The sequence below is a fragment of the Zeus faber genome (assembly GCF_960531495.2).
Source record: "Zeus faber genome assembly, chromosome: 5".
NCBI classification, from domain to species: domain Eukaryota; kingdom Metazoa; phylum Chordata; class Actinopteri; order Zeiformes; family Zeidae; genus Zeus; species Zeus faber.
Window position 1 is genome coordinate 14,324,969 of NC_137192.1, and position 26,238 is coordinate 14,351,206.

General features: G+C 41.8%; 1 protein-coding gene across 2 annotated transcripts in view; it reads right to left on the minus strand.

The window, feature by feature from the left end:
* Positions 1 to 25,928, minus strand: part of LOC307230238 (myosin heavy chain, fast skeletal muscle-like) — a 34,174-nt gene extending 8,246 nt beyond the window's left edge. Inside the window, exons 1-42 of one of the 2 annotated variants that reach the window (XM_080000473.1) lie at positions 25,800 to 25,928; positions 20,257 to 20,437; positions 20,102 to 20,138; positions 19,672 to 19,888; positions 19,391 to 19,534; positions 19,006 to 19,162; positions 18,889 to 18,916; positions 18,669 to 18,780; positions 18,477 to 18,569; positions 18,242 to 18,305; positions 18,066 to 18,164; positions 17,853 to 17,956; positions 17,484 to 17,622; positions 17,039 to 17,157; positions 16,799 to 16,948; positions 16,540 to 16,710; positions 16,129 to 16,438; positions 15,878 to 15,951; positions 15,637 to 15,724; positions 15,366 to 15,483; positions 15,152 to 15,275; positions 14,884 to 15,020; positions 14,314 to 14,569; positions 13,962 to 14,204; positions 13,678 to 13,854; positions 13,441 to 13,586; positions 13,260 to 13,350; positions 12,779 to 13,168; positions 12,539 to 12,665; positions 12,321 to 12,439; positions 12,004 to 12,200; positions 11,747 to 11,930; positions 11,501 to 11,666; positions 11,234 to 11,358; positions 10,790 to 11,098; positions 10,499 to 10,702; positions 10,255 to 10,380; positions 9,969 to 10,139; positions 9,774 to 9,878; positions 8,879 to 8,974; positions 8,591 to 8,722; positions 8,269 to 8,399 (exon numbers count right to left, since the gene is read on the minus strand). In XM_080000473.1, coding sequence (XP_079856599.1) covers positions 8,379 to 8,399; positions 8,591 to 8,722; positions 8,879 to 8,974; positions 9,774 to 9,878; positions 9,969 to 10,139; positions 10,255 to 10,380; positions 10,499 to 10,702; positions 10,790 to 11,098; positions 11,234 to 11,358; positions 11,501 to 11,666; positions 11,747 to 11,930; positions 12,004 to 12,200; positions 12,321 to 12,439; positions 12,539 to 12,665; positions 12,779 to 13,168; positions 13,260 to 13,350; positions 13,441 to 13,586; positions 13,678 to 13,854; positions 13,962 to 14,204; positions 14,314 to 14,569; positions 14,884 to 15,020; positions 15,152 to 15,275; positions 15,366 to 15,483; positions 15,637 to 15,724; positions 15,878 to 15,951; positions 16,129 to 16,438; positions 16,540 to 16,710; positions 16,799 to 16,948; positions 17,039 to 17,157; positions 17,484 to 17,622; positions 17,853 to 17,956; positions 18,066 to 18,164; positions 18,242 to 18,305; positions 18,477 to 18,569; positions 18,669 to 18,780; positions 18,889 to 18,916; positions 19,006 to 19,162; positions 19,391 to 19,534; positions 19,672 to 19,875 — 5,820 coding nt within the window. In that variant the 5' untranslated portion in view covers positions 19,876 to 19,888; positions 20,102 to 20,138; positions 20,257 to 20,437; positions 25,800 to 25,928 and the 3' untranslated portion in view covers positions 8,269 to 8,378. Of the gene's footprint in view, positions 1 to 40; positions 212 to 380; positions 531 to 877; positions 997 to 1,134; positions 1,274 to 1,400; positions 1,505 to 1,583; positions 1,683 to 1,780; positions 1,845 to 1,960; positions 2,054 to 2,249; positions 2,365 to 2,623; positions 2,652 to 2,754; positions 2,912 to 2,994; positions 3,139 to 3,379; positions 3,598 to 3,828; positions 8,400 to 8,590; positions 8,723 to 8,878; positions 8,975 to 9,773; positions 9,879 to 9,968; positions 10,140 to 10,254; positions 10,381 to 10,498; positions 10,703 to 10,789; positions 11,099 to 11,233; positions 11,359 to 11,500; positions 11,667 to 11,746; positions 11,931 to 12,003; positions 12,201 to 12,320; positions 12,440 to 12,538; positions 12,666 to 12,778; positions 13,169 to 13,259; positions 13,351 to 13,440; positions 13,587 to 13,677; positions 13,855 to 13,961; positions 14,205 to 14,313; positions 14,570 to 14,883; positions 15,021 to 15,151; positions 15,276 to 15,365; positions 15,484 to 15,636; positions 15,725 to 15,877; positions 15,952 to 16,128; positions 16,439 to 16,539; positions 16,711 to 16,798; positions 16,949 to 17,038; positions 17,158 to 17,483; positions 17,623 to 17,852; positions 17,957 to 18,065; positions 18,165 to 18,241; positions 18,306 to 18,476; positions 18,570 to 18,668; positions 18,781 to 18,888; positions 18,917 to 19,005; positions 19,163 to 19,390; positions 19,535 to 19,671; positions 19,889 to 20,101; positions 20,139 to 20,256; positions 20,438 to 25,799 lie in introns of those variants that run through there. The other variant, XM_080000474.1, reaches the window with a different exon arrangement.
* Positions 25,929 to 26,238: the final 310 nt, after the last annotated feature.

Consider the following 26,238-nt stretch of genomic DNA (forward strand, 5'->3'; position numbering starts at 1 on the left):
TATGATCTAATTAACTCTGAGAGTACAGTGTGCTACTAACCTTCTCAATAAGCTCAATGCAGGCAGCCAAGTCCATGCCAAAGTCAATAAACTCCCATTCAATGCCCTCTTTCTTGTACTCCTCTTGCTCCAGGACAAACATGTGGTGGTTGAAGAACTGTTGCAGTTTCTCATTGGTGAAGTTGATGCACAGCTGCTCCAAGCTGTTGTACTGATTTTTGAAAAGCAAGTCAAACACATACTTCATATTAGACTCGCAAACGATCACCCACGGCAATGACTACATAGTAATATAGCGAATTATAGTATAATGAACTCGTGATTATTAATCATACTAAATACAGTTTCATATTTATTATGACTTTGTCTCATGTACCCACATCAAAGATTTCAAATCCAGCGATATCCAGCACGCCAATGAAGAACTGCCGTGGCTGCTTGGTGTCCAGCATCTCATTGATCCTGATGACCATCCACAAGAACATCTTTTCATAGACAGACTTGCAGAGCGCCATCACAGAGTTGTTGACCTGGTTGAGGGAAACAGATCTAAAGTTAACAGTGATGTAACGATGAGATGTTTGTAGCTTCACACCTTTCGTCAAATATTGTGAAAGTGCAACATTTAGTATTTGTCGTTCATAGGCTTTCTACTACTACTACTACTACTACTACTTCATGTAAACTCTTAATAATGTCATGAAGGAGAGTTATCTGCGATTTAGAACGGTATCACACAAGACATCAATAGAAAAAAGCAACACAGAGGTTACTAGTACTATTCACGATTGTTAAGTGTCCCCCCTTCCCCAATATCCAATCTCGATTTGACCAGAAAAAAACCAAAACTATTTAAACAGTATCTGAGGTACTTTACCTGCGGCACAGTCTGGCCCTTGGTCACAAACTCATTCCCCACTTTCACCCTCGGGTAGCACAGAGCCTTCAGCAGATCGGCAGAGTTCAGGCCCATGAGGTAGGAGATTTTATCAGCAACTGTAAAAGAGGAGAAATAAATCAGACACATTTCTAAGCGTGAATCTTTTCGTAGGGCTGTTAGGTGCTACGCCTTGTCGGGTTTTACGGCTTTCAAATACCAAGTAAGTACGATGTCAACAGACAAGAGCTCCGTACCCTCGGTGCCGTCGGGCTCCGCCTGCTCCTCACGCTGCTTCTGCTTGAACTTCATGTTCCCGTGGTGCATCACAGCGCCGGTCAGCTTGTAGATGCCGAACTTCTCATCCCCGGTGAAGCCCAGGATGTCAATGGCCGTCTGTGAGTATTAAACAGAACACAGATATATATATATATATATATTTAATCACACATTCATTTATATGACCCTGTAGGGTCATGCACATGCTCATGTACTTTTTGCGGAAACTGTGAAACATTCTCACATCGGTGGCAATGAACTCCTCAATGTCATTGATGCTCTTGACAGTGATTTCACCCTGACTGATCATGTGGTAGTCGTACGGGTTGGTGGTGATCAGGAGAGCCTCTGCAAGAGTAAAACACAACGTGTCGCACTGTGTCTCGAACAAGGGGATGCGGGTGGTTCCTTTTAAAACCACACCCACCTAGAAGCTCAGGTTTGTGTCCAGTCATGAGCTGATAGAAGATGTGGTAGCTCCTCTCAGCAGACAGCTGGAATGTCACTCTGGACTTCTCCAGCAGGTCTGTTGTTCAAATAGAAGGCAGGATCACAATCAAACCCTTAAACTAAAAGGTCATATAATATAAAACAAATAAGGGTAATTACATTAAGTGGACTTACATGTTTCAATGTCCGCCGAGGCTAACTTCCCAGTTGTTCCGAAATGGATTCTGATGAATTTACCCTGCAGAGGTTTGAAAGAATATGACGTTGTAGTTTTTAGTAGTTTTTAGACGTTGTAGTAATAGTTTGTATTTTATTTTGTGTCAATTGTTCAAAGAGGTTCGAGTGAATACTTACAAAACGGGAGGAGTTGTCATTCCTCACAGTCTTAGCGTTTCCATAGGCCTCCAGCAGAGGATTGGCTGCGATGATCTGATCTTCCAGTGAGCCCTGGAGTGTGACAAAAATACGGGTTAAATGTCCAACATGGAGACTTAATAGGTCACAGATCCATCATGGAGAGTGTAAAGCACAGTGATTGGTCAACACGGCCCTGCAGCAAGGAGGTTAGCAGTTTGATCATTTGCAGGACCCAACATCTCACATTTTACAATTTTATCATTTGTAATAAATATACAAGGCATACGTGTATCTTGCCAGCAGCAGGCTCAGGTTTCTTGGCGCCTCCAGCCACTGCGATTGTCGCAAAGTACTGGATGACACGCTTGGTGTTCACAGTCTTCCCTGCACCAGATTCTCCACTTTGAGGAACAAAACAAACAAAAAAAAGAAAACAAAGGACAATTAGGCCTGGAAAGAGCCACCATTGGTTTCAAATGTGGTTTAAATAGGTTCTAGATATTGTTGTATCGTATGCTGTCCAAAGCCTTCCCATCCCCGCCATCTCATCAAAATGATCGTCCGATGGGATTTTCCATTAACACGCGCCCTGCCAGCCGCTATTTCATGCAGACACGCCATCAACACAATCGTAGTTCTGAACCAAAAAAGTGAACTTACGTGATGAGGACGGATTGATTTTCACGGTCTGCGAGGAAAATGGTGTCAGGGAAGTTTGTGTGATAACGGCAACACGAACAACAAGACAGAGAGGAAAGCGTTGCAATGTCAATGGTTTTGAGTTCCCCTACCGGTGAGCATGAACTGATAGGCGTTGTCCGAGATGGAGAAGATGTGGGGCGGAGCCTCGATCCTCTTCTTCCCTCTGTACGCGCCCACGACCACAGTGTCGTACACTGGGAGCCACTTGTAGGGGTTCACCGTGACGCAGAACAGCCCCGAGTAGGTCTGTAGCAGTGAAAGTATATTTACACATCGTGTCACTCATATTCCACATCTACAGTAACGTGATATGAAATGTTTAGACTCACGTAGATCATCCATGCCGCGTAACGCTCTTTGAGGTTGTACAGCACAGCGGGCTCGTTGAGGTGGGTCATCATGGCCATGTCCTCAATCTTATCGTATTTGGGAGGATTCATGGGGTGGATGTCGTCCTCTTTTACGGTGAGGGACTGCCACGCGACGGACAATGTTAGGTTACGGAGTTGTCATTCGTAGAAAAACCATGAATCATTATTCATATTGAAGAGTCAGTGTTGAAAATTGGAGGGAATTCAAAACCAGTCATTCATTGAATTGACACAGACAGTAAAACGATAAGCGTTCTAAGCTCGACAACATTCAAATAAAAGGCAGCGCGCGGCCGTTTTGCACGGCGCGACCGGGCGGCGCGACGGCTCATTTTGCTCTCACCTTTCCGCCGAGAGTCTCCACGGTGGCTTTGCCTCCTTCCCTCTTCACCAGCTTCCCCTTGACGTACATCTCGCCGGGCTCCGCCACGAAGTACGCCGTCTTGGCGTCAAACGGGGTGTTCTGGGCCTCGATCCTCTCCCTCTCCGGCTTGCGCAGGAAGACGGCCGCCGGGCCAAAACACTGCATTTCCGCGTCCGTGCTCATGATGGCACCTTTCTCTGGGATGGAAGAACAACGGAAGGAGTCACACCCGTTTCGTCGAAGAGGTAATCAAAAAAAAAAAATGCCTGCGGATGCTCTCTCGTATTTAATGTCACACCCAAACTAGATTGATTTCACAGCCTTAGATATAAACATGCACACTTATTTGTAAATAAAAAGATGGTCCATAATGGACCACGAGTGTATTCAGACAACTTTGAATTGAGGTGAAAAAAAAATCGATTTACCTTTTTCCCCCTCACCCAAGAACAGATAATGACGACGACCTGAGGATTCTGGGGAAGATAAGCCGTTCAAGTTTTTAACAACGACTACTTGATCTACTGTGATTATTGTAATCTATCGTCATTGTTTACTCAGACACGCTGCCCTGCCGTCGTTCTGAATGGAAACCTCTTGGCAGTGAGTGTCGTGCCCTGCATTGTTCTCTGAGCCAACACTAATAAGAGCCACTACTCACCTTGACTGCTGCCGTCAGTGCTCGCAGACGCTCGCTGCCTCTTCTTATATAGAGGGATAAGTGTTCACTCAGCAGAAAGCGGACGCTCTATTTGGGCATGGAGTTTTACACTCTACGGTGTATTTTTGCCTCTGATCTGATCTCTTCCATCCCATATCGCTGCTCGTTCGGCATGGAGAGTAATCATCACGAGCTGAAATCGTTACTTTTGGTTTCATTTGCCGAGACTAGATAATAGGCGTTGATGAACATTTAAATGGAGATGATGGTTCTGTTTTGATAATAAATACTTAATAATTACCCCCCCCCCCCCCCCCCCCTCTCTCAACAGTGAGATAACTGGTGTGTCCACATACAGTTGGTTTTGCATTGAGTGACACTTTTCATCGGACATATAAAATAGTACTTATGTGACGTAAAATATGGTGATTCAAGTCTTTTATTTAGAAATATTAGAAATATTTGAAATTGTATTTCAATTTCACACAGAGACATTGCCTTCTGCGCAAACTGCCGAGGACGTTACGGCGCGGTGAACAATAGATCCTCGGCCTCTTTCTTAAATAATGGCGCTGTACAATGGGCATTGCACGGACCAATTAAAAGTGCAGATTGGATTTCGCCGGCTTTAAATAGATCAAGACACTTGCGTTGTAGCATTTCTGGGCCCTGAGTAAATGTTGTTCTGGGAGGAATATCGGTTACTCGCGTTCAGACATTGTTTTGGTCTTATGTTTACCCTAATCTCCTTAATGCACCTTGGCACTGGGGAAGATCCCAGTTTAGCTGTGGAGAAGCTCTCGTATGCGGCAGGCATCCTGCTGCAGAAGCCTCGCAGCTCGATCGGGTGACAAAGAGGCAGAATTGGGCCGAACAGTTGCCAACCTGAGAACTTGTGAAAATGATGATACCTCACGAGAAGCAGAAGCACTCGCTGGGACCCCCGTTTCATTCATTTCCAAACTTAATTAGGTTACGATTTGTTGGGATTGGGCAGGAAGAGTTATGGAATTAGATCATTTCCATTTCGATCTTTTCCTTTTTGTTTCCTCCCTGTTTTCCTTTAACTTTGTTTGGAATGAGTGAATATGGATGGTGTGCTATTGGAAATAATTTGCAGAATGCAGCGTTTTATATTGAGTCACATAAGGTTTAATTAGATATCTCCCCAAAATTCCGTGAAGCAGCTATAATATAATTATCTCTGTTGTTTAATGCCCAGTGTCCATCACATGGAGAAAAAAAATCCAGAATTAATCCCTTTGTGGATAGTGATGATGCCTGCCGTGTTAAAACAAATGTTCTGGAAGTCCTGGATAATGGTCCCTGGCTACAATCACCCGGTGGTATCTTATGACGCTCACACACTATGCCGCAGGAGAGTTTAAGCGCTCCGCTGCTGATAGAACATTTTTCCTTTGTAGAAATAAAGTGCGAATTGATAGGAACGATGACACATTCCTTCACACCAGCGACCATTTTGCAATTTGTTTTTATCACGTGAAACACAAGTATTTGGATCAGATTCAATTGACAATTATTTATATGCATATTTTTTCAATTGTTTACTATTAGATAACTTGGAAATGATGTTGATATCCAAAGTAATATTTTGCCTTGTTACCCACTCACAGTTCGGAGGAGTGATGCTCAATGTATACAACGTTTTCACTGAGAATAAAATGATTTGAGATCACAATGTCTGCTTCAGTCTCTTCCGCTGCTTATCAATATAAATATTAATATGAATTACTGCCAATTCTATTGTTACTGAGAAATTCAAAACATTTAATATGTAACTAAAGTCAGTGACGTTATGTGTTCATTATATAAAAGGTTTTGCCAAGTACATCATGAAACATGTAACAGTCCCTTACTGGTGGTGTTGCAGGTGGCGGTCCCAGGTTTTGGATTTTTGTTCAATGCTAAGTTTTAAAATTAAGTTTTATCCTTTATATTTCACAAATTGAAAAAAAATAGGAGAAGCTTGTCGGGCAGAAGTTCATGAGTGACTGACTTGACTGACTTGACCTCTTGAGGTATACATACTGTAGATTAGAATGGGTTTCTAATAAAGAAAAAATGTATTTCCAGTGTCTGATGATGTCATCTGAGCTCACGTCCATTATAGTGAGAACAACAGAAATGAAATCGGCCTTCACATGCAATTATCTGCAAGATGCCTTTGAATTTCTCATACAGCTATTTTTAAATGAAGAGAGACCAAGTGCCTGTGAAAATATTCTGTAATATAATACAACATCAACACATTCATGAGTTTAATTTACAGTCATCAGTCAAATTCGTTTTTTAATATTTATTTTTCAGGGTTTTTTCTCTGTTCTCTGTTTTTTCTCTGTTGTCTGCATTGGAGCATTATGACTTTTCTTTTCAGAATGTTTTTCACTCATAGAACCCAGGAATGTTGCACATGGGAGAAATGGGTTCACAAAACTAAAGTTTGCACCACTTTCTCTCGCAACGAAAGAAGAGCTCTTTATTTGGCTCCATTTCTCAGACATAGCCCGTTAACCTTAAAAAAAAAATAAAAAAAAACTCTGCAAGAAAGCTTGGAGAGTTTGCTGCAAAGGAAAGAAAACTTTCCCGCCGGGGGTGCACTGGGCATTGGGAGCGTTTCCTTTTAGTCCAACCTGGCCTCATTGTGAGACGCGGGATCCCTGGAAAACAGCTGGTCGGCAGATCCGTGTCTACCGGTTTTGAGACAGACGCTTGTGTTGTCTCAGGGGTGCAGATGTATTTTGGTACCAGGGCTTTTCATGGTCTTGTTATATTCCACGTTCTGACAGACAAACTGAAGACAAGGCCAACGTCGCAGCTTGACCTTCCATTAGGTCAAGTGTTTGTTCCCCATGGGCAATAAGAGGAGGATCGAATTATATGCCTGGTAGTTTGCATTCTTTCCCTCTTGAAAGATGACACTAAACTGGCAAAGATGGACAGGGGTCATTAGGAACTGAATACTGAGGACTTCACGCCTTACAAATAGGCTTATATATTCAATAAAAATGTGATACTCGATCTCTTATCCTCCAGTGTGCTCCTTTTTTGAAGGAATACAAATATAGCTGTCTCCTCCTCGGTGCTCTCAGAGCTCAGCCATGTGTCTCTCGGCGTCACGCCTTGTTGTGGAACAATCTTTCACATGAAACCGTCACCTTCTCGGTGGGGCTCTGAGAGCCCGTTTTAAAAGACAAAGCACCGTCGTACAGCTTGCTGTTGCGTTATTACAGGTCAAATTGATGTCGTAGTTGAAAAGTGTGTTTATTTCTTAAATGGAATTGACATGTACATTTTTGTGTCAAAGTAAGTAACTTTGATCTGACTTTTTCAAATGCATTGTTTTTAATGCTTTTTTGGGGCATTATGTGTGAAACTGTCTTTTCTTAGGTATTAATAAATAGTGAACTGTAGTTTTGCTATTGATGGGATTCACTGAACAACCAAATCAAACTGTACAATCTTTATCACCTCTTTTTTGGTTATCCTGTCAAATGGGGTGGTCAAATCAGTTTTTAAAATTTAACTATTTATTTTTTATATAGAATAACATAAAGGAATATGCTGTATAATAATGTTTTGCTAAACTCATAATAGAACTATATTGTTGAATATAATGTGAAATATAATAATTTGTACAGGACATAACCATGCCATACATAACCAGCCAAAAAGGCTGAATAATCCTTTATACTAGTCTAGACTTGCTAAAATAGAGCTGCTCAGTCTATTTTGATCACATGACCCTCAACTTAACACGGCGGCACCAGTTATGGAGTTTGCGTGTATAAACTTGGAGGCCAGCAGACTATCAGTGTCATTATCACCATTATTGAAAGATTTGCAGGTGTCATAACCTAGAGGATATTGATGTGACAACGAGCTCACAACGAGGTTCTTTCGATAGTAAAACTGCACAGACAATGAGTTTCCAGGTCCTGTTGATATTGTCCTGTAATTCTACTTCTATGACTTATTGCATTGGAAAAGCTGTCCCTCTGTCTTGATTCACATTGAAATAAATAATGTAGTCTTCCATAATTTAACTTTACTTTACTACATAATGATTTTTTGGGATTGTCGTCTTAAACTTTGTTCCGAACGTGTCAAATATGGGGATTTGATCGGGCGGTGGAAAGAACAAAAGTCCTCACTAGAACATACAGTACATTACATAAACAAGATTACATCAAATTTGCTTGCACCTTTATTAATTGTTGTTGCACATGAGAAGACAATTGGACAAATAAATCATATTGTATGACTTCTTGACACTATGTCTCGTCTAACCTGCGGCGGTCACTCTTCAGCCTCCTTTCCCTTGTGAATACAAAAGAAACATAAATTAGTGAATAAGGATTTACATCTCTATGACGGTTATCCCTGATGGTTTTTAAACTTTTTGTCACGCTCTCAAAAGGATGTTCTGCAAAAAACCCCAAATACAATTAAAATAAATGAATAAATAAAAAAGGTATTTCTTATACTGATACTGAAAATCGGTGACATACCCTGCCAAATTCCCGGCTCTTGGCCCTCAGCTTGTTGACCTGGGACTCAGCGATGTCCGCACGTTCCTGAGCCTCTTCCATCTCATGCTGCACCTTCCTGTACCTGGACAGGTGGGTGTTGGCCTGCTCCTCCTGTTGAACACGGGTACAAGACAATATGTTTGAATATCTCCCTCAAATGATGGTCGTAGAAATCTTAAAACCAAAATGTAATGGCTGTAAAATGTTTTCAATCTCCAGATAGCTGATCTCCAGTATTAAGAGCAGAAATCTGGCAGAAGCACTCACAGACTCCTCAGCCTGTCTCTTGTAGGACTTCATCTTCAGCTGCAGCTTGTCCACCAGGTCCTGCAGTCTAGTGATATTCTTCTTGTCCTCCTCTGCCTGTGGGCGCATCACTATATCAATGCCTTTATGGCAAAAAAATTTAAAAAATCCAAAAAACACATAGCTCCCATATACGAATTATGAGCAGTAATATAATAGAATAAAAAGGGGGGAAAAAAGGTACATGATCCAAATGCCCCTGTATGAATAGTAAAAAAGTGAAAATCACATGTCTCATAAAGTCATCACCAGTGTGGCCCCTGCATGCCTCCTGTGGTACATGGTTATTTTTAGCTTTTAAACCGCTACCTCCAAACTCTTGGTGACTATGCCCTCTATGGGTTCGAAAGGCATTTTACAGCAGGCGTAGTTATTCAAGATTCAAGATTCAAGATTTTTATTTGTCACATACATATACATACTTTCACACATATATGCAGTGAAATGTAATGACCGGAGCGCCGGCGCAGGCGACCGCTAGGGGCGGCGCCACTATCGCCACTATAGTTAGTAAATTATGATCAGTGTTAAGCTGGTGTTCTTACAAGGGACATTGAGAGGGATTCTGTCTTTTATAATGCTGCAGCAAGCATGTAAGATCAATATACTGCAATCCTCCAACTTGTTTACCTGGAAGTTATAACTCAGTGCCCTCTGCATTACAAGGACACCTTGTCTTATTTAAAGAAACTGATTAGGCTGATGGTTAGTAGTAGTAGTATTAGTGGTAGTAGTAGTAGTAGTGGTGGTAGTAGTACTGGTAGTAGTAGTGGTAGTAGTAGTAGTAGTAGTAGTGGTAGTAGTGGTAGTAGTAGTAGTGGTAGTAATAGTAATTGTAGTAGACTTTTTTTTGTACCTGGTAGGTGAGTTCTTTGACTCTGCGTTCATATTTCCGGAGTCCTTTCACAGCCTCTGCGCCGCGTCTCTGTTCAGCTTCAAATTCAGATTCCAACTCGCGAACCTTTAAATCACATTTTCATATCTTCAGCACCAAGGAGATGTGTTAACCTGCTCCTGTAATGAAGGGATATATTCTACACGGTGTCCCCACCCTAGCCTCCAGCTTTTGGAGCTGCTTCTTGCCACCCTTCAAGGCCAGGTTCTCAGCCTCGTCCAGGCGGTGCTGCAGGTCCTTGACTGTGACCTCCAGGTTCTTCTTCATCCTCTCCAGGTGAGAGCTGGTGTCCTGCTCCTTCTTCAGCTCCTCTGCCATCATGGCGGCCTGTGTACAGTTATAATGTGGTGGAATATATTAGCTCATCCGTATTACTGCCTCAATTTGTAATTCCGCACGCCACCAGATGTGCATTTCCAGAAAAGGCTGAATGAAACCTCACATCGGTGATGGCCTTCTTGGCCTTCTCCTCAGCGTTCCTTGCTTCTTGGACAGTGTCTTCAATCTCCCCCTGGATCTGGACCAGGTCTGACTCCAGCTTCTTCTTTGTATTTATCAGATTTGTATTCTACGATTAAAAAGAACAAAACAAAAAAAAAAAAACGTGCCACATGGTTTATTACTTTGACTGCCGTCCCGGGAGTTTCCTCAGGATCTCTCATGATTTAAAGATCTGTTATCTCTACCTGGGAGTGCAGCAGTCCCACGCGCTCGCTGGCGTCCGTCAGCTCTTGTTCAGCCACTTTGCGGCCTCTCTCCGTCTGCTCCAGAGCAACTCTCAGCTCCTCGATCTCAGCCAGCATCAGGTTGTTCCTGCGCTCCACCATGGCAACTTGCTCCTTCATATCAGCTTGTCCTCTGAGGGCATCGTCAAGGTGCAGTTGGGCATCCTGAAACGAAGGGGAATACAGATTTCTTATGAGAATATTTAGTCAACAGGTGACGATGGTGCATCTTTAAGAGGTTTTTTCCCGTACCTTAAGCTGTGCCTGGACATTCCTGAGCTGTTTCTGGGCTTCCACGGCCATGCGGTTGGCGTGGCTCAGCTGAATCTCCATCTCGTTCAGATCCCCCTCCATCTTCTTCTTGATTCTCAGGGCGTCGTTCCTGCTCCTGACCTCGGCGTCCAGCGTGCTCTGCATGGTCTCGATCACCCTCTGGCTGTTCCTCTTGATCTGCTCCATCTCCTCGTCCTTCTCCGCCAGCTTCCTGTCAACTTCACTTTTGATTTGGGTGAGCTCCAGCTGCACGCGAATAATCTTTGTTTCTTCGTGCTCCAGCGTGGCCTGTGTTTAAGTTACACGGAAGAAGGAATGATGACATTAAATATTCTGAATGTTCCTTGCTTATTTACACACAGAATATATCCTCATGAAAACGACATATTAAAACTAATAAAACAAATAAACCACTTTAAATACCTCTGCCTCTTCGAGGGCAGTTTGGATTTCTGCCTTCTCATTTTCCACTGCCTTCTTCCCCTTTTCCAGTTCATGGATTGTCTTTCCTGATTCAGCAATATGTTCAGTCAGGTCGGTAATTTCCTCTGTAAAGGGGACAAGATTGGGATATTCATATGTACTGTTCATATGCATTTTTTGACAAATTAGTGTCAAAGATACCGCGGCAAAGAAACTGTCCAAAACCCTATTCAATAAACCCCAACACAAAAAGATGATGTTGCATACGCTGCAGGTTCTTGTTCTCCCTCTTCAGGGTCTCAAGGTGGTCCAGAGCCTCTTCGTAGGAGTTCTTCATCTTGAACATCTCGGTGCTCAGAGAGCGAGACTCCTTCAGAGATCCTTCCAGCTCGGCCTGGCTCTCCTCATATTTCTGCTTCCATTCTGCAAGGACCTGAAAGTACGACAAGGGGAAAAAAAATGAGCTTTCTATTTGAAATCGCTTTTCCGTTGAACTAATTAGAAAACCTTTACCTTGTCGAAGTTTCTCTGCTTCTTGTCGAGGTTAGCAGCCAGAGCATTAGCTCTCTCCACATCGATCATCAGGTCTTCCACCTCACCCAGCAGTCTCTGTTTAGTCTTCTCCAGAGAGGCACACTTCGCGTTCACAGCCTCAATGGACTCCTCAGCATCCTGAAGACGCTGGGCGAGCTTTTTCCTTTAATAAAGGACATATGTCATATATCAAATGTAATTAACCACACGTGATAATTTCAGTATAAAACACTTACTTTGCATCCTCTAGTTCTTCAGTGCGCTGAATGGCATCTGTCTCGTATTTGCTCCTCCACTGAGCCACCTCGCTGTTGGCCTTGGACATGGCGCGCTGCAGCTCGGACTTGGCCTCCTGCTCCTCCTCGTACTGCTCTCTGAGCAGGTCGCAGTCATGGCGAGACGACTGGACGGAATGAGCCAGAGCGTGCTTTGCCTGGAAACAATGAAAAAGAAGACGTCATCAAACCTTTCATCAGATTTGCATTTTTTTCCCACGGTCTGGGAAAGAAAAAGGTACTCCAAACCAGGGTAGAAGATGACAGTGCTGCTGTACCTTCACTTCCTCCTCCAGGTGCCGTTTGAGCTCCTCAATCTGCTGGATGTAAGCCTGTTTTCCCCTCGTCAGCTGGGAAACGAGAGACTCCTTTTCCTCCAGCTGACGACCATACTCCCCTGGTCGCAGAGAGGGGAAATGACCTCATTCGACTCTTTCCGCTTTACAGTCAAAATGTACCGCCATCGTTTTAAACAGGATTTTCACATTACACTCACCGTTTTCAGTCGTCAGCCTTGCTCTTTGAACATTGATGTCATTTAGCTGACGTATATGCTCTTCATTCTTGGACCTAAATTCACTTAGTTGGTCTTCAAGGGAACGACATATCTTTTCAAGGTTGCCCTGCAAACAATTAATATGAAGCATTATCAGGCCGTGGCTTTATTTACGTCACCACTTTTAGAGCAGGTATTGTAAAGAATATTAGGAGCAACACAGTTCTTTGTATATTTTACTTTTGATTTCGCAACAGCCTCCATATTGCTCGAGAGGTCATCAATCTCCATCTTGTACTCGCTTTTCTCTTTCTCCAGCTTCTGTTTGACACGCTGGAGGTTGTCGATTTGCTCTCCCAGTTCAGCCACACTGTCCGCTTGCTTCTTACGGAGAGCCGCGGCGGTGGCTTCGTGCTGGAGCGTGGACTCTTCCAAGTCGCGACGCAGCTTCTGGAACTCGGCCTCGCGCTTCTTGTTCATCTCGATCTGCACCGACGTGGCTCCACCAGCTTCCTCCAGCCTCTCGCTGATCTCCTCCAGTTCCCTGGAGAGGTCGGCTCTCTGCTTCTCCACCTTGGCCCGGGCGGCTCTCTCAGCCTCAATCTCCTCCTCCAGCTCCTCAATACGAGCCTGTGATACCAAAGTGTTGCGTTTATGTCAAAAAGGAGTCGCCCAATATATTAAATAATTATAAGATAAGATGAATTATGCTGTACTGTACCTGCAGCTCTTTGATTTTCTTCTGAAGCTGAATTCCAAGAATCTGTTCGTCCTCTATCCTGCTGATCAGCTGGCTGGTCTCAAAGTCCTTCCTATTTATTGAAAAATCAGTTACACATATAATAAGTACATATTCACTCGGTGGAAAATCTCAACTAGGTACATTTTTAATCACAACATACTTTTTGAGCTTTTCATCACTTTGCTGCTTGTCGTTCTCCAGATCCATTATGGATTCATGGGCCAACTTCAGATCTCCTTCAAGCTTCCTTTTGGATCGCTCAAGGTCCATACGGAGCTTCTTCTCCTGCTCCAGAGAACCTTCAAGCTGTCAAAGAGGATTTTTTTTTAGTATGCGTTATATTGACATCATTGGCATGCTATCTCTATTCAAGTGTTTTCAGAAGTTGATGTCTCACGTCATCCACTTGCTGTTCCAGCTTGGCCTTGGCCTTGGTCAGAGTGTTGACTTTGTCTTCCTCTGCCTGGAGGTCGTCGAGGGTCTGCTGGTGGGCCTCTTGGAGGGCTTTCTTCTCCTTGCTCAGCTTGGCAATGGTCTCATCTTGAGAAGCCATTTCCTCAACCAAATTTTTAACCTTAGGAAACATTGCATGTCACTGCTAGTGTAAGTATATAAGAATGCTTGTTCTTACTGTAAGTGTGCATGGTAGCGGGTGACGTGTTTGCATGCACTTTCCGTTACCTTGTTCTCGGTGGCGTGTTTCTCCTTCTCCACTTTGGCCAGTGTGAGCTCCAAGTCATCAATGTCTTTCTTCAGCTCGGAACATTCGTCCTCCAACTTCCTCTTCTTGGCAGTCAGCTCAGCATTGACTTCCTCCTCATCCTCCAGTCTCTCCGCTGTCTCTTTGACTTTAGCTTCAAGCTGGATCTTACTCTTAATGAGCCCTTCACACCTTTCCTCTGCATCGGACAAGTTCTCACTCTCCTAAAGTTATAAGAAAGGACATAATAATATATGTGGGTTATATGCATTATAGGTGGTTCGTTCATGAAACAGCAAATCCTGCTCACTCTACGGCATTTGGGCAACTCACAGATTGAACTTGTAGCTGCAAGTCATTCTTTTCCTGGAGCAGGGAAACCATCTTCTCCTCTAGCTCCTTCTTCTTGGCCAGAGCCTTTGCTAGATCTTCCTTTGTTTTTTCAAAGTCCTCTTTCATCTGAGCCATCTCCTTTTCAATCTCGGCGCTCTTAAGAAGAGGCTTGATTTTGAAGTAGAGCTTCATCCATGGCCAGGTTTTGACATTCATGAAGGAACGGATGTTGTACTGAATGGAATAAATTGCCTCCCTGGTCATACCAAACACAGAGGGAAACAGTCAGATTCAGATTGTCATGTCATGGCTACTTTTAATAGCATCACACTGGTCTGAATTATTTTTATATGGTCTCACCTGACCCATAGATCCAAGGAGTGCACAAAAAATCTCACAACAACACAAACAACATCCATGTATATTTGTCTCACATGACTGTACAGGCTGCCTTCTCGCCATCATCTTGGGAAACGCTCTCCTCACAAGGTAACCTCTACAGCTACCTACAAATAACTACCTTATGCTTCCGGCAGGTACAATATAAAGATCTATTTTTTCTTTTTTTACCTCCTCTCCATCATTTGGAGGAACTCTTTTCTCATGACGTATCCCCTGGAAAGAGCTTGAATCATGGTCACCAGCTCAACCAGTTTCTCATCTCTCATCTCCTCCAGCAGACCCAATAGTCCAGCTTTGAAGAACACCTGTTGAAATGACGTGATGCACTTTCACAACACTGCCTTTATTAAGATTTTACCATCGCCGTTCAGATAATATTACCTTCGTTTCGCGCATATTAGCTGTACAAAGTTGTGGATAACGGTGTATAATTTACCTTGGTGTGGCCAAACTTGTACTGTGATTTTTCCACATCGATCGATCCCAGAAGTTTCTCTGAGGCCTTCTTGTTGTCAATGAACTGTCCCTCGGGGATGACACTGGCATTCAATATTTTGTATCTATTTTCAAAGGATAATGGATATATCATCAGTAAATAATACGTTTCCCGACAATGTGTGAGCTATCCTGTTATCTAGGTCTTTTCTCACCTCTGCTTGAAGTCACCATAGAGGATTCTGCTGGGGAAGCCTTTCCTGCAGATTCTGATTCCCTCCAGTACACCATTACACCTCAGCTGGTGGATGACCAGGAAGTTCTCCATCAGACCTTGAGAACACATATAGGCACAATGCCTTGCATTAATCACACCCTCAACACCCGCTTGAGCCATAATATCTATTCCATCAAATAAGTATGAACAGAACTCTATGCCAATAGGTTGTATCGAATAACATTTTGGAATCTGGTAGGTGTACAAACCTGGTGTTTTGGATTCATTCGGAATCAAGCAGCGCACAAAATGTGGATGAGTGCTCCTTAAGTTGGTCATAAGCTTTCCCAAGTTTTCCTGTTGAGAAATAAAATATTATAAAATGTTAACTGTGTGTTTTGCAGTGGCATTTTTTTTTAAACGCCAATATCGACAGCTTATTAAATGGGGCCCATACTATATCCTTTCACAAGTCCTTTCATATGTAAACGTAAGTTTTAAAAAAATTACCCTGAAAAGAGCAGAGACGGTCTGAAAGGAACCACCCTTCTTCTTGGCTCCACCCTTCTTTCCACCTTTTGCTTCTGCAAAACATATTTGCAAATATAGTTAGAGCCTTTGTTTTATTACTGGGTTCAAGCATAAATTCGAACTATAATACTTCTAGCAGGACAAAAGATAATACCATATACTGTAGGCCCCATCGGGCTTCAATAGTCCTCTTTCATATTGCAATTAGATGCAAGCACAAAACACGCTACCTTCGCCTGGTGCCGCATGAGATGCATACAGCATAGCCAGGAGCTTCATTGAGGACTTCTGATAGAGCTGAACCACGGAGTCGTTCAGGGGGTCCTTGTTCTTGTCCAGCCAGCCTGTGACGTTGTAGTCCACAGTGCCAGCATAGTGCACCAGGGCAAAGTGAGCCTCAGCTTTGCCCTTTCCCGGTTTTGGCTTTTCAAACGCCTTGGTTTTGCCGAGGTGCTGATCGTTAAGTTTGTTCTTGAAGGTGGTGTCCGAAGCCTTGGGGAACATGCACTCCTCTTCAAGGATGGAGAAGACGCCCATTGGCTGTCAACAATACAGCGAAACAAGATCACATGTTAAAGAACAACAGTAACAGTTCACTATGGATTACAGATCATTATTGTGAAAGACCTTTGTTTCAATACCTTCTCAATAAGCTCAATGCAGGCAGCCAAGTCCATGCCAAAGTCAATAAAGGTCCATTCAATGCCCTCTTTCTTATACTCCTCTTGCTCCAGGACAAACATGTGGTGGTTGAAGAACTGTTGCAGTTTCTCATTGGTGAAGTTGATGCACAGCTGCTCCAAGCTGTTGTACTTGTGTAGAAAAATCCATGTCATTTTTTTTGTGCTAGTTCATTTTAAATAAGGAAAAAAAAACGACTGCTTTGTATTGGTCACTTACATTGAAGATCTCAAACCCGGCGATGTCCAACACACCAATGAAAAAGTTTCTGGGCTGCTTGGTGTCCAGCATCTCGTTGATTCTAATAACCATCCACAGGAACATTTTCTCATAGACGGACTTGGACAGAGCCATAACTGCATTATGCACCTAGATTGAAAGAGTCAAATGAAGATAATTTTATCCAATCTAGAAATTAACTTTTGTTCAAAATAATTATAATGTGAGAAAGTCATCTACCTGTGGCACAGTTTGACCTTTCGTCACCATTTCATTCCCGACCTTGACTCTTGGATAGCATACCGCCTTCAGCATATCAGCAGAGTTCAGGCCCATGAGATATGCGATTTTATCAGCCACTGAGGAAGACAAAAAAGGTGGGAAAATGACTTTTTTTTGCAGGAAGTTATATGATGACTGGTGCTGGATACTTTGAAAGATAAAATGATGTATATGATACAAATTTAAAGCTTAATAGAATAGCTTGGCATGCTGTCGGTCCCAAAGGTAGCGGTAGTTTTCATTGGAGCTTGATCATACAAATTCCACTACGGATAGCAATTCATTTGAATAGATAGATAGAAGTTAATATTTCATATAGCACCAACAGATGTAGTTTTAAAATCGTATGTATTGAATATTTGAGCACAGTTGAACCATAGTTTAGCTATAATGATGTATTTACCCTCATTGCCGTCGGGCTCCGCCTGCTCCTCACGCTGCTTCTGCTTGAACTTCATGTTCCCGTGATGCATCACAGCGCCGGTCAGCTTGTAGATGCCCAGCTTCTCATCCCCGGTGAAGCCCAGGATGTCAATGGCCGTCTGTGTAAGAAATAGGTCAGTTTCTTGGGTTGTTATTTCAAATATTTGGGGTTAAATGGCACTCGTCTCTTCGTAAAGTCGAAAACACAAAACTGGTAACGGTACACTGGTCCATGAGCTCCATGGGTTTTACCTGTGATGCTGCAACAATTCAATCCTCTAATGGGAATGTATGAAACAGAATCTAATCTTATCTCATTTTACCCTCATTCCACAGTGGTTCTACTTACATCAGTGGCAATGAACTCCTCAACGTCACTGATACTCTTGACGACAATTTCACCCTGACTAATCAAGGGATAGTCATACGGGTTGGTGGTGATCAGGAGAGCCTCTGCAAGATGAATATCAACATCATTTACAACAACATTTATAAATCCATGTGTAGCACATGACATTTTATTGCCAAAAAACTAAAGGCACGTTATTTTAAACTTTCTGACCTAGAAGCTCATGCTTGTGCCCTGTCATGAGCTGATAGAAGATATGGTAGCTTCTTTCAGCGGACAGCTGGAACGTCACCCTGGACTTCTCCAGCAGATCTAAGACACAATGCTTTGAATGAGCAGGGTTTAAAATGGAGTCATGAAGAATCAAGGATGACATGCAAGGAACTTACATGTTTCAATATCAGCTGAAGCCAGCTTTCCAGTCGTCCCGAAATGGATTCTGATGAATTTACCCTAGGGGACAATGGGAAGACCAATTCATGTGAGAGATATGTGTGGTACCTATTTTTCTTTATTAATAAATGATTACTAACTGCTTGATGCGTCACAACCGCACAACATTCAGTCACAACCGCACAACATTCAGTATCTGAGGTACAGCAACATTTATGAAGCTTCACTTACAAAGCGAGAAGAGTTGTCATTCCTCACAGTCTTGGCATTACCATAAGCCTCAAGCAGGGGATTAGCTGCAATGATTTGATCTTCCAGTGACCCCTGTAGATTAAACCGGATTACATCAGTTCAGTGCTTTGAAGTTTTGGTTAAAATGATCTCTTAATTCCATATACATATATTTATAGATGACAACTCCACCTGGATTTTGCCAGCAACAGAGTCGGCTTTCTTGCCTCCAGCCACTGCGATTGTGGCAAAGTACTGGATGACACGTTTGGTGTTCACAGTCTTTCCTGCACCAGATTCTCCGCTATAACAGATATTGACATCAACGTATGTGACAGATATTTTTTTCACAAAAAGGAGGGCCAAACTGGTGTGGAATCTATTTAAATCTACTCTGTCAGTGTATACTTACGTAATCAGAATTGACTGATTCTCCCGATCTATGAAAAAAAACCATTGGATCATTGTATCACTTCCTTTGTATTGTTCATTTGGCATTATTGCAATAACTTCTTGATATAATGTTTACCAGTGAGCATGGACTGATAGGCGTTGTCAGAGATAGAGAAGATGTGGGGCGGAGCCTCAATCCTCTTTTTGCCTCTGTACCCTGCCACGACCACAGCGTCGTACACTGGCAGCCACTTGTAGGGGTTCACCGTGACGCAGAACAGCCCAGAGTAGGTCTGTCTCAGAGGACACATATACATAGAGTCAATACACAAGCGTTTGTTTCTGGGAGTTTTTCCTTGCCCGGGTGGAGGTTAAAGCTCTATGTGGAACTTGCGAAGCCCTTTGAGACTCTATCGTGATGAAGCCCTGTAAAAGTAAACTTAACCAGACTTGACGATACATACAGTATCTCATTATATTATGCCCAAACTGTTCGATCTGAAGTGACAATTGCAACTCACGTAGATCATCCATGCTGCATAGCGCTCTTTGAGGTTGTACAGCACAGCGGGCTCGTTGAGGTGGGTCATCATGGCCATGTCCTCAATCTTATCGTACTTGGGCGGATTCATGGGGTAGATGTCATCGTCTTTGACGGTGAGGGTCTGCAGTAACAAACATGAATTAGTAAAACATCAATATGGAGCACTATTTTATATGAGCGCCCAGGGTTAATATATTCATCAGTAATTAATGGGTTGATGAGCTCCAATAGGCAGAATTGAGTGAGGTGAACACTTACTTTTCCACACAGAGTTTTAACGGTGGCTTTGCCCCCATCTTTACTCTGCAGCACTCCCTTCAGGTACATCTCCGTTGGTTCAGCCACATAGTATGCTGTTTTGGCATCGAACGGGATATTCTGGGCCTCGACTCTCTCCCGCTCGGGTTTGCGGAGATATACGGCCGCCGGGCCAAAACACTCCATCTCTGGATCCCCACTCATGATGACTCCGTTTCTAGTCAAATCCAAAAGGACAGAATGAGCTGCAATCAATAAATCAATAAATTCATCAATAAAACGACTCATGCAGACTCAAACATTATTTCAGCATTGTTCAGTTGTAAATCAGTTAAAAGTGTTCATAAAAAAACTCAATGAAAAAACAATAATTTGTGAAATATAATCAAAATTTGGTCGTTAACGTCGTAATCGCAAGCGTTTCATGTACCGTTCTGATGCCAAGTGATGCGGCCGTGGGGATGATGCTTGCCAAGTGAAAACAAAACTCTGGTTAGATTCAAAAATAAATTACTCAAAATCTCGACAATCGCTGTACGAATGTGAAATGATGCACCCACAGAGAACGTGAAATAAAAGTCCTACCTTGGCTGGGCGGTCGTCAGTCGAAAACTTGCTGGGGTTCTGGAGGTGGTTCTTTTATAGCGAGGTCTCTGACCCCCCAACAAAAGTCGCCCTCCTGTTTTGGCCATTGAGCTTATCTTGGATGAACTTCTAGCCACAGATGTCTGGTGCATCACATCATAGGTCCCAGTGTCACTCTATACTGTATAATGAAAACAAACATTAAGTGAAACCCTAGACATAAATAAATGTATCTCAACCAAAAGATGAAGTGCAATGTTGATGCGTTGTTATTCTACCATTTTTTTCCTGTGCGATTTTCTTATGAGAGTTCAGTTTGTAGATATGATTTTTAATGGGAGGGTGATGGCAATAAAGAACGTATACATTTCTGGTGTAAAAAAAAAAAAAAAAAAAAAAAAAAAGAGTTTGCTAACAATAACATGATACTATATACATGTACTGTAGAGGTATGTCCTATGGTACATTCATACTACAGTATATACACAAATGCTGATATAGATATTTAGGATATTTACAAGAAAATGAAGGAATGATCCTATGGACTACTCTGGGAACATTGTTGAGGCTTCCCTCAGGCATCGGGACAAGTGTGGGGCCAAGGCTAAATAAAGACTCTATTATGGCCCATTATGCTCCTGAGCTTTCTCTCCTTTCCTGTGAAAGATGAATCTTAAGATAGTGAGTTAAACGTATTCTCTCGAGGTGTGATTAAGTTGCAATAAAAGGGGATATTCAATATGTCTGGCCTTTCTTTATGGTCTTATTAGGACCGAAAGCAAATTTAGACTCCAGCTCATAATCCCAAGCTCTCACTATTGGGATTGTTGACAAACGCATTGAGCCCTTCTGTTCATTTCATCTCAGATGCTTTTTGGCATCTAGTTACCAAGTGTACCGAGGAGCTTTTCATTTCTGCTTTTAACTATTGTGACAGGGTCAGACACCCACTCAGACCACTTGGGTTAGGCACTGGTCCTTTGTTTTGATGTAGGGGTAAGTAAAAACATGTACTGTATACGTGTTAGTGCGTCAGGTTCTTCACCAGCCTAATGTGTGGTGAATGTTTTTAATTGACTGTTTTCTGCTGATTGTTTGCTGCTGATTCTGGTGCTACAACTGCACATACTTTAGGATGTGATTTCAAATTATGTCAGCCATGTGTGTTAAGTATGAAAGTTCACCTTGATAAGATGGATGGAGAGCTGGGGGATTGGGGGGGTCTAAATTCCATAAATTGTTTCATGGGTTTCATTCAATGTATGTTGTAAATAAATACACAGAAGGATTTTTTTGAATATGTAATTAATCCTATGCAGCATATTTACTGGACCTCATTTTGTAGCAAAGCTGATGTTATATAGAGAATAAAAATTTGAATAATGTAATCCATTCCTACAGTATATAAGGTTTACAGTAGCTGGTTGTGTGTGATACAGTTGGTTCAATTATTATTGAAAAAGTGTACTTATTGTAAGTCACTTTGGACAAAAGAGTCTGAAATATGGTATCACGTAAGGTCTAATAAATGCATAACTGTGGCCGACATCACTGTGATGAATTTAGAATGAAGCAGCTATCTGTGCATGCTTGTGTGTTTGTGTGAATGTGTGTGTGTGTGTGTGTGTGTTTGTGTTTGCTCATATTCCATTATATTCCCATGTGTGTGTGTGTGAGTGTGTGTGTGTGTGTGTGTGTGCATGCGTGCGTGCGTGCGTGCGCTTGTTTACTCAGCACAACATGGACCAGTGAAAGAGAGGAGAGAAACAGAGATGAGATGTTGAGATGTTGGAGAGAAAAAGAGAGAAAGTGGAAATGATGCTTCTCCTTGTTTATTTTTAGGTGCACTGTCAGCTACTTTGAGCACCATGGTGAGGTAGGTTCTACTAAATACTAGAGATAGAGATGTTCCCTCGTAACATCTTTGATCGCTGGTTCCTGCATAAATGCATTAAAATAACAGTGATAGTTATTTAATAATTAATAAGAGATCTGCATGTTTACTTTGGATGGCGGCATATGTGATTTCCTTGGTATTTGTTTGTTTACTATTAAAACTATATTGTCTGTAATTGTGAAATATGTTTGTTTAGAGGTAATTTGTCTTCTAAAAATATTCAGTTATTGTAATACTGAGAATTTAGCAGTCGTTCGTTTTGCATTTTCTTGTTTTATTTTTTATGAATACAGGAAGCACAGTATAAATCTAAGTTATGAGTTCCATACGTTAATAATCAAACAAATAAATGTCTTTGTGAACATTGTTTCTATTGTGTCATCTATGTAAATGTGGCATCACCTGATGGATGATGCCATGTTTTTGGCGTCTGCCTAAACACATTCATCAGCATTAGATCTGCATATTTAAACGAACATGAACTTCTCGAGACTGGTTGGACAACTGACGATTGACCCTACATGCGTTGTGTCTTGTGCCCGCACTTATATTTTAAAGATGAATCTAAGATTGTACAAAACGTCATGAACAACATGGGGATCTACTGCTTGGGTAAGAGGCGTTTTATTATCTTCTTCTGAATTAAATCATGTTAGTGAGCATGGACAAACAGTATGGTCCTTATTAGGTAATACGGACCATGTAGAATACCCGATACATATTTAATAATTGAGAAACAGCACAGAGGGAGACCACAAACAATCAAGCTGGCAGCTTTTTACGCTTCAAGTAGACCACCAACAACAATAGGTAGACTGACACCCTCTGAGGTCATGTATGCATGCTATTGAATTACTATGGTAGTTCCTTGTTGCACATTTGCTGCCATACATCACACATACAACACATGTGAACTCATAGGACGCACAAACACACACACATGTACGCACGCACGCACGCACGCATGCACGCGCTGAAATACACAAATGCACAGATGCCAGACACAAATCATTTGGTGTTGAAGGTTCTAATTCTAAGACAATATCTTCACATCGATACAGTGTCAATGCTTTTCCCTAATCCAATTCAACACATTTAACTGTCTATGTCATAATATGCAGCTAAGGGAATATGGAATTGGCGCATGTGTTTCTTTACTGAGTAGATCTCTATGACTGAAGTTTAGCCCTTCAACTTGAGGTAACCATGGTACAATTATACCAATCAGAACTTTTTGTTTTGTTTAAAAATACCATTGGTTCTCCCTCTGCGCATTTACTTTCACTTTGTTTGAGCAATTTATCAAAAGTATCTAATTGTCATTTGAATAAATTACAGGTTTGGTGATTCCACATGGTGATGGCCGCATGAACAGTTGAGGTTGATCCCACACGAGAGATTATGGTTTATTTGGGGCCGGCTCAAGCTTTTATGGGGCCCTATGCAGGGCAGGGCGGGGTGGGGTGGAGCGGAGGGGGGGTCTGGGGGTTTACGTTGGCATGCGTGAGACGTCACAGATCGCATTGTGATTTTTTTTTTCTTTCAATTAGGAAAATGGAGGAAGATAAATACATGATCTAAAATAATAACAGTTTTTATTTTTTTGTTTGGAGAAACAGGGAATGGGGATGTGCAGTGGGCGGCGCTGATAGGGCCCCCACCATTGGCCGACCATTGGTTTTGTGGTATTTAACTATCTAATCTGACTATAAAAGAAGGAATCTCTGTCTGTCCGTCTGTACATCCTTTGATTGATGTATTGCTGGGGACCCAAGGGCGTGCAGTGTCGAATGTGGTGCAATTTGGGCACGTGACACGTGTAATATGAATAAACTTTGAATAAACTGCAAACAGCGAGCCAGGGACGGAGCAGGGCTTCAGGGCTCTGCGACCGAGTCACAAAGACTGTCTTTCTGTGTATGACTCTAACCGGCAGTTGCATCTTCCATTGGGGAACACAGGACTGAATCATTGACATTTTGTTAACCTGCCAGAGAGTCTTATATTTTGAACGGGCATGCCCTAGTTTTTTAAATTACCTAAATATAAAGGAAGGAATCTCTGTATGTATGTCCTTTCATTATCTCAACAACCATTCATCCAATCTACTTGGCGAGTGCATTGCCAGGGACCCAAGGACGCGGAGTGTCAATTTGGACACACGACACATAAAATATTAATAAACTTTCAATAAACAGCGAACAGTGAACCAGTGGGCGGTTGGGGTTTCCCGTCAAAGCAATCGGCCCACTCCAAACAGCCATGTGCAATATTAATACATCTTGAGTAAACAAGCGAACAGCAAGTTTATCCAAAAGCTGGACTTGGTATGTGTTTTTTTTCCAGTGAAAAAGAGTGTATTTCCCCAGTGTTTTTCACCACGAGTCGCCGCGACTTTCACAAACAGCCATGTTATGAACAGGTTCTGCACTAGTATTATCAGTGTTGATTACGCACATTTTAGTATTTTTGGAGCTTATTGTGCGTAATCACCGGGCGTCATGACATTTCACTGCATACGTATGTTTCCTGGACAAAATTGTATTGAATGTATGAGTGTGAGCGTTAGGGTCACCATGGTGATAATATGATGAACTGATGATAGAACAGATGGATGAATATTCTGCATAATTAAACGTATGTTATTTTTCCCTATTGGAACAGTGTTACTAAAATAAACACTACTACTGTATTTGCTTATCGTCCTTGTCAAACTGGGTTTTTCATTACTGAAGACTTTTTGACTTTTGACATTTTTGGTTTATAAAATTGTCATTGCCAGAAAAAGAAATGCTGTCAAATGCTTCTGTTTTGCAGTTTTCTATTACTATTCTTTTAGAGTCTCACATATTTTTAAAGGAGTGATTCCTATTGTCGATGTTATCATATGACCAAATTTATTGTATGCTATTTGAGGAAGTTCATTATTTTCATTTGTATCATGGATAAAACCACAGCTGCCCAATAAAAGTATTTATATTCCAACTGTGACTCTTTCACATGTGACCACTTGGCGGAGTTGAGGCAACACTGGAAGAAAGGTGTGGAAATAATTATTGAGTCATTAGAAAATACATTTCTAAGAAGAGCAGCTTACTATAATAAGTACAAAAAACATTTGGATATACATTCAATTAGTTATTAGTTTAATTAGTTTGTTCTACCCTCTGATAGTAACTTTCAAAAATCTGAAAGAGGTTTGTATTGTATTGTGTTTCTGTTGGGATCAGAATTGCTTTTCATTTTTGCTTATCATTGTTAACAATGACAAACCACGAGAAAAGGTTTTTCTATCGGAAACTTTATTTTCTATGAACTTTGATGGTCCATAGAAAATGGAAATGTGTTGAAACCTTTCAACTGAAACCTTTCTAAACAGATATCATATAAAACAATATATGTGTCATACATGCAGTTTTTTAAAACTCAAATATGTTTTTACATTAAACAACACACACACACACACACACACACACACACACACACACACACACACACACACACACACGCACACACACACATTATCTTTATGTGTTTAGTCGAAACTGCTGTGACACTATCCCGAATACAATATAAACTAATATAGTTATATTCAGAAATACTGAGCATGAAAGAACTCTCGTAAAATAAAGACAAAAAAACCCACCAAATCAGCGACGCTATAAAGGACGGCGTCTCACCTCTCCTGAAGAATATCAGCTTGCTCATACTATGAATTAGGAAGGAGAGCCTCGTCGCCAAACAAAAACAAATAGGTCAGGCTGCTGTTAATAGCACCACCATTTAATACAATACAAGTGTGAGCAGCGTATAATTAGTACAAATACGTTCTTAAAGCAAGCACAACACCTAACGGTTGTGATTTATATCTGTTAGATTAACCACTGCAGCACAGTCAAATAGTGAAATATAAACTTCAACAAAATCTTTTTTTCCCCCCAAGTTTCCAAGAAAAAGAATCATGTGACTAATCCAAACAGTCCAGACATCCAAACAGAAGGAATAACCAATAGTCGCAACCATCACAAATACCCCACCCCAAACTCCCAACTACCATCCAGTCTCAGCATTTTCCTTGACACAAT